This window comes from Myotis davidii, unplaced genomic scaffold (genome assembly GCF_000327345.1).
Source record: "Myotis davidii unplaced genomic scaffold, ASM32734v1 scaffold509, whole genome shotgun sequence".
NCBI classification, from domain to species: Eukaryota; Metazoa; Chordata; class Mammalia; order Chiroptera; family Vespertilionidae; genus Myotis; species Myotis davidii.
Genome location: NW_006382996.1, coordinates 205,702 through 213,148, shown reverse-complemented (window position 1 = coordinate 213,148; position 7,447 = coordinate 205,702). Strand labels below are relative to the sequence as shown.

At 51.1% G+C, this 7,447-nt stretch overlaps 1 protein-coding gene across 1 annotated transcript in view; it reads left to right on the top strand.

Annotated features, from left to right (window-relative positions):
• Positions 1-3,486, top strand: part of ITGA7 (integrin subunit alpha 7) — an 18,019-nt gene extending 14,533 nt beyond the window's left edge. Inside the window, exons 23-25 of the mRNA XM_015557410.1 lie at positions 344-442; positions 529-654; positions 2,803-3,486. Coding sequence (XP_015412896.1) covers positions 344-442; positions 529-654; positions 2,803-3,033 — 456 coding nt within the window. The 3' untranslated portion in view covers positions 3,034-3,486. The remainder of the gene's footprint in view (positions 1-343; positions 443-528; positions 655-2,802) is intronic.
• Positions 3,487-7,447: the final 3,961 nt, after the last annotated feature.

The following is a 7,447-nucleotide window of genomic DNA, read 5'->3' as shown; positions in this document are numbered from 1 at the left end:
TAATTTATATATATTTTTATTAATTTCATAGAGAAAGGAAGAGGGAGAGAGAGCTAGAAACATCAATGATGAGAAAGATGTTTTGATTGGCTGCCTCCTCACGCCTCCCACTGAGAATAGAGTCCACAACCCAGGCATATGTCCTGAACAGGAATTGAACTGTGACCTCTTGGTTCATAGGTCAACACTCAATCACTGAGCTATGCTAGTCGGGCAACACACTCTTTTTTTAAAAAAAATCTTTTATTGATTTCCGAGAGGAAGGGAGAGAGACAGAGAGCGGGGGGCGGGGGTGAGGGGACGGGGGCATTTAGGAGGAGGGCCTGCCTCCCTGCTCCCTTAGGAGTACTCGGCTGTGAAGTCCCTGGAAGTGATTGTCCGAGCCAACATCACCGTGAAGTCTTCCATCAAGAACCTGGTGCTCAGAGATGCCTCCACAGTGGTGAGCTGCAGGGCTGGAGGTGGGGGCAGAGGAGCTCTTCTCTCCTGCTGCCCCAGCTCTTGCTCCATTAACCCCTCGCTCCCCAGATCCCAGTGATGGTGTACTTGGACCCCGTGGCCGTGGTGGCAGAGGGAGTCCCTTGGTGGGTCATCCTCCTGGCTGTCCTGGCGGGGCTGCTGGTGCTGGCGCTGCTGGTGCTGCTCCTGTGGAAGGTGCGGCTGGGGGAGGATGGGGCCGGTGGGGCTGGGCTTCCCTGGCGAGGAGGTGGCCTTTCCTGCGTGGTCCTCACCCACCCACTTCATTTACTCAGCAAATCTGCACCGAGCACCTGCCCTGCTTGTGCCAGGGACTCTGTCAGGCCCTGGACGGTTCAGAGACAAGTCAGATGCAGATCTTGTCCTCAGGGATTTGACAGTCGAGTGAGGGAGGGGAGCCTTGTAGTCAAGGATGGGCAGTCAGTCGAGAAAGTGCAGTGGGAGTTCTGAGGAGAAATGGCTTGTGGGCAGGAGGCCCAGGAGCCAGGCCTTACAGCGGTTCTCAACCTGTGGGTCGCGACCCCTGAAAATACATCCTGCATATCAGATATTTACATTACAATTCATAACAGTAGCAAAATTACAGTTATGAAGTAGCAATGAAAATGATTTTATGGTTGGGGGTCACCACAACATAACTGTATTAAAGGAACTGTATTAAAGGGTCGCGGCATTAGGAAGGTTGAGAACCACTGCGAGAAGAAGGTGGGGTAATAGGATCTGGATGTGGGAGGTGAGGGGGTGGGGGAGTCATGGAGGCAGGGAAGTGTGGTCTGGCTTAATTAGAGCATTAGGGTAAGGCTGGGAAGGAAACTGGCCATGAAGGCCAACAGCCTGGGGAACTATCCCAGGAAACTGCCCCTAGGGCTGAACTTGGAGCCTCCACATACCAGGTTCCCCGTGGACATTCTTGTAGACACAGAGTATAGACACAATCAAATGTGTGTCTGGGGCTCCACATCAAAGCACACTCAGTGCAGGTCATACCCGAACCCACATGCCACAGCGAGACTGTATGGAACCGTGCTGTCCTCAGGGCTCTGTGGGGAACAGCCTCCCATCCCAGCCCCAGCCAATCACAGACCAAACTCACCCTTTGACCAGTGGGAGTCATCAGGGGACCAGGCCTCTGGAGTGGCACCCACTGTGGGAAGCTGGTCGTCCTTGGGGGAGATTGCTGCCTTCATGAAACTGGTGCCAGGATCCCGGCTCCCCACTCCCTCAGAAGGGGCAGAGCACAGACAGCCCCGCCCTTCCTCAGTCTCCTGTCTCCCCCTCATCTGCTCCCCTCCTCCCTTGACATCCCAGTGTGGCTTCTTCCGGCGGAGCAGCCAGAACTCATCTTTTCCCACTAACTATCACCGGGCCCGTCTGGCCGTGCAGCCCTCGGCTGTGGAAGTTGGGGGTCCAGGGACTGTGGGGTAATTTTTGTTTGTGTGCATGTGTGTGTGTGCGTGTGTACAAATTGTGTGTGTGTGTGTGTGTGTGTGTGTGTGTGTGTGTGTGTGTGTGTGTTAGTAGCGTGCCCAGCATTCAGGAACATTCAGGGTGAAGAAATGAGATTGCATGAGGGTGGGGGGAGGCCTAGGACCTGGGGTGGAAGATAATGTAAGGATGAGCTTAGAAGCGTGAGTACACACAGCCGGGGGCATGCACAGAGGGCTGGGTGGGGTCTTGCAGTGTGAGCATGTGGAGTGCAGGGAGGTGCCATGCATGCCTTTTCTTGGGCATGAAGTGCAGAGACAAACATGCAAGGAGGTACCGTGCAGTCTGAGCATGTCCCAGCCTCTGGCAGTCCCGAGTGTGAGTGTAGCATGTTCAGGATTTAGGGAAGGGCCGGGTCACCAAGTTCATAGATAGAAGGCCCTGTCCTAAGGGGGTGCTACCAGTGAGGACACAGGCTGTACATGTACATGGCCTCAGAGGAGCCACTTCGGAGTATGCAGGGCTCTAGGAAGCCGCGCTTCCCCTCAGATTTCGTTTGTGTCCTGGGCAATGCTAGTGGGTCTCCTGAAAAGCTTGTGCTGGGGGACCTTTGGGGTCAGCAGTCCTGATGTCCCACCTTCAACCCCTCCCTCAGGTACCAAGGGAGATGTCTGTGGTCTTGCTCCTTGGCCCCCCCTGGTCTTTCTCTTGCTGTACACGAGAACCTGGGCACTGAGCACTGACGGGGGCACTGTGGGGGCTGCTCCCCCGGCTCCTTCCTGCTGCACTGGGTTCTTTCTGTCCCAGGGGTGGTGGAGCCAGGAGCTGGGCTGTGCTGGGCATCTGCCCCAGGCACCTCAGCCCTGCATCCTCCTCACGTCTGGCCTGGTGTTCTCACAGATGGGATTCTTCAAGCGGGCGCGGTACCCCGAGGCCACCGTGCCCCAGTACCACGCGGTAAAGATCCCGCGAGAAGACCGACAGCAGTTCAAGGAGGAAAAGACGGGCACCATTCTGAGGAACAACTGGGGCAGCCCCCGGCGGGAGAGCCCCGATGCGCACCCCATCCTGGCTACTGACGGGCACCCCGAGCTGGGCTCCGATGGGCACCCTGTGCCAGGCACTGCATAGCCTCCTGGGCCCCAGCGTGGCCATGTGTCCCCTCCATCCCTTCCCCAGAGAGGGCGCCTCAGGATGAAGAGGGCAGAGTGGGCTGCTGGTGTCCCAGCAGGATTTTCAGGGTCTGTTTCCTCAGAGGCATAGACCTCCCCCCCCACCCCAACTTCCCCTTAGAACACTGTGAGAGGAGAGGGGAAATCAGGGATAGGGTTGTGGGGTACGGTGAGAAGGGCGGCGATGTCCTGATGCAAGATGAGGCTAATCTCTCCCGCTCCCATTCCCCTAGTATAACAGGACCCCAAGGACCTGTCTCCCCAAAAGTGCCTTAGTCCAGAAGGTTGGGGAGGAGGTGGCATTGCTGACTCAGGGGCTCTTCCCTCCCTCATTTCCCCTCCCCTCTGACCTTAGTTTGATGCATCAATCTAGTGGATTTTGTTTATTTATTAAAAAAATATTTGGAACAAACCTCTGGCCTCTTTGCTGAGTTCTGCTCCCTCACCCTCAAGGCCTGATTCTCTCTGACCCCCACAGCTCAGGACAAAGGTGGCAGTGGGTGGGAGGTTGGGGGCCTGGCAACGATGCATGTATCCTGACTTTTGTGACCAGATCCTGGAGGGGCATGGATGTGGTTTCAGAGGATGTAACTAGAGACCCGGAATTCATGCACCAGTGGGGGGTCCCTTGGCCTGGCCTGCGGGATTGGGCCAAAACCGGGTCTCCGACATCCCCCGAGGGGTCTTGGATTGTGAGAGGGCTCAGGCCAGGCTAAGGGACCCCACCGATGCATGATCGGGGTTGGGGAGGGATGCGGGAGGTTGGCCAGCCGGGGAGGGACCGAGGAAGGGCTCCAGGGCATGTCTGGCCCATCTCACTCAGTCCTGATTAGCTGGACCCCAGCAGTGAGCTAACCTACCAGTCAGAGCATTTGCCCCGTCATGGTCAGTGCACGTCATAGCAAGTGGTTGAGCAGCCTTAGCATATCATTAGCATATTATGCTTTGATTGGTTGAATGAATGACCAGACACTTAGCATATTAGGCTTATATTATACAGGATAGACAAAAACTGGAAACAACCTATGTGCCTATCATTTGGTTTGTTTGATGGCTGAATAGATAAATAATCTGTGGTACAGTCATACAATGGACTATCACTCAGCAATAAAAGGAACTATTTAAAAAAATTATTGTTGAAAATATTATAGATGTCCCCCATGTGAAAATGGGGGTGAAACCCCAATGATGCCCTACACCCCATACCCATCCCCTCTCCAGGCCTACCTCATATTGTCTGTGTCCATGGGTTATGCACATCTACATGTAAATTCTTTGGTTAATCTCTTCCCACCTCCCCCTTACCTTTGAGATTCATCATTCTGTTCCATGCTTCCATGTCTCTGGATCTATTTTGTTCATCAGTTTATTTTGTTCATTAGATTCCACATATGAGTGAGATCATGTGATGCTTGTCTTTTTTATTTTGCTTAGTATAATACTCTCCAGGTTTCTCCATGCTGTCTCAAAGGATAAGCGTTCCCCCCTTTTTACAGCTGCATAGTATTCCATTATGTAAATGCACCGCAGCTTTTTCATCCACTGATGGGCACTTGGAGGGTGTTCCCAGATCTTATCTATTGTAAATACTGCTACTATAGGGCTGCATATATTCTTTCTGATTGGTGTTTCTGGCTTCTTAGATTATATTCCTCAAAGTGGGATCACTGGGTCAAATGGCAGTTTCATTTTTAGTTTTTTGAGGAAACTCCATACTATTTCCCACAGTGGCTGCCCCAGCCTGCATTCCCACCGGCAGTGCACGAGGCTTCCCTTTTCTCCACATCCTCACCAGCACGTCGCTTGCTGATTTGTTGATGGTAGCCATTCTGACAGGTGTTGTTAAATTTGCATCACTCTGCATCATTAGTGACTTTGAGCATTTTTTCATGTGTCTCTTGGCCATCTGTATGTCCTCTTTAAAGAAGTGTCTATTTAGCCTTTGGCCATTTTTTTTTAAAACCCCAACCTGAGGATATTTTCCCATTGGTTTTTAGAGAGAGTGGAAGGAAGGGAGGGGGAGGGAGAGAGAGAGAAACAGCGATGTGAAAGAGACACATCGATTGGTTGCCTCCCACACATGCCCTTACCCGGGATGGGGACGAAGCCTGCAACCGATGTACATACCCCTGACTGGGAATTGAACCCATGACCCTTCAGTCCGTGAGCCAACACTCTAACCACTGAGCAAACCAGCCAGGGCTGTAGGATTCCATTTATATGAAATTCTACAAAATGCAAATGACAGAAAGCAGACCAATGGTTACCTGAGGATGGGGATGGAAGAGGGAAGAATGGGTCACAAATAGGCACAAGGAACTTTCATAGGTGGTAGACATGTTCATTATCTTGATTGGGGTGATGTATTCACAGGTGTATACATAGGTCAAAATTCATCTAATTGTACACCATAAATATGCACTCATTCTTATACATTCTTATACCTCAATAAAACTGTAAGTAGGGAATTAAGTTACAACCCACTGAATAAAATAGAAAATCTGTGAGTCAATAATAATCTGAATGAATAAATGATTAAACGAGAAGAGACATAAAACCAGATATTACTGGCGGAAGTGTAAAAAATATTTATAGCCACTCTGGAACTCTTTGGCACTGTCTGCTATACCCAATAAAACAAGGTACCGAATAGCGTGTCCAATGTACTTCCATTTGTGTAAAGAAAGGGGAATATGTATGTGTGCATACGAATATGCATCTAATTGTGTGGTGTGTGCATTACCTGTTCATTCACTCTCTGCTCATTCACAGATACTCCCCATCTCCAGGGGATTCATAAGAGGTTGGTGATGTGAAGTTTAGTGCCTCCAGAGAGGGGATCTGAGTGACTGGGAGACTAGGGTGGAAGATAATTTTTCCCATAGTCCCTTTTGTAGCACGTGAAAGTTTTACCTTTCTAAAAACAAAACAAAACTCTTTAATGGCTCTTTTGAAAATGAAAAGGAACCTTTGCTAAGGAATGACTGCTCTCTTGACCTCATTTCCCACCACTTTTCCAACTCACCCTATTCTTCACTAAAATGAACTAAACGTCTCACCCTGTCCAGATGGGGGCAGACAGCATCTGTCCCACGTGTCCCAGTTCTGTACACCTGCCCTTTCCTCCACAGAAACATCCTTCCTTTCCTAGCCGGGCTCTGAAGCTCCTCTTTCGTCTCCCATTTGGCATGGCTACTCCCCTCTCTTCACTAATCCTTCAGAAAGTCACTCTGTGCTCACAGCGTGTTCTGAACAGTCTTCAGTCTCTGGCGTTTTCTTGCGGATTTGTGAATCTTTGTTCATGTGTCTGTGACCTCCTGAGGACAAGAGCTCCGAGGCTTCCTACTGTGGAAACCTCTCTTCCAGGCCCGCCCCTGGCTTTGGTAGCTGTGTGTAGAGAGGACACTTCTCTGAAATAGCTCATCCCTGCCTGACTCAGGAGCTGTCCTCAGACCTTTCCCTCCCTCCCTCTCTCCCTCCCTCCCTCCCTCCCTCCCTTATGTTTTTATTGATTTTTAGAAAGAGAGAGAGAGAAGGATATATATAGAGAGAAACATCAATCTGCTGCCTCCTGCGTGCCCACTACCAGGGATTGAGCCTGCAACCTGGGCATGTGTCCTGACTAGGAATCAAACCGGTGCCCTCTCGGTGCATGGGACGATACCCAACCAACTGAGCCACACCAGCCAGGGCCCAGACCTTTCTCTAAGGCCTCCACAGGCCAGAGAAGATCCCCCAGTGGGTCTGACTGGTGGGACAGAGGCAGTGGACTTTGACAGAGCCCCCGTCTCAACCATGGACTTTGTTTAAAACACAGTCTCCCAGAGGCCACCATTGGCCCTGGGAAAGGTTCCTTGTGAGAGTTTAGAGCAGCCGTGGGCAAACTACGGCCCGCGGGCAGGATCCGGCCCATTTGAAATGAATAAAACTAAAAAAAAAAAAAAAAAAGACCAGTACCCTTTTATGTAATGATGTTTACTTTGAATTTATATTAGTTCACACAAACACTCCACCCATGCTTTTGTTCCGGCCCTCCGGTCCAGTTTAAGAACCCATTGTGGCCCTCGAGTCAAAAAGTTTGCCCACCCCTGGTTTAGACTATTGTAATTCTCCTCTTGTATAATGCCAAGTTGCTGGTTTTCTTTCCTCTAAATAAATTTCCTTTGGCCACTGTGTAGCTGGTGTGGAGCCTTCAGGACTGTCTGTGACAAGCTGCCCCCAAGACTTCTGCCAAAAGAGAAGCCACCACTTACGTACCTGGGGGACTTTCTGCTAAGGTGCTTATGACCCCAAAGTCTGGTCTCTGAGACTTCCCTGCCTCAGTGGCAGTCTCTGGCCTGGTCCCGAAGCCTAGGGGCACTGCCCTCTGTTGT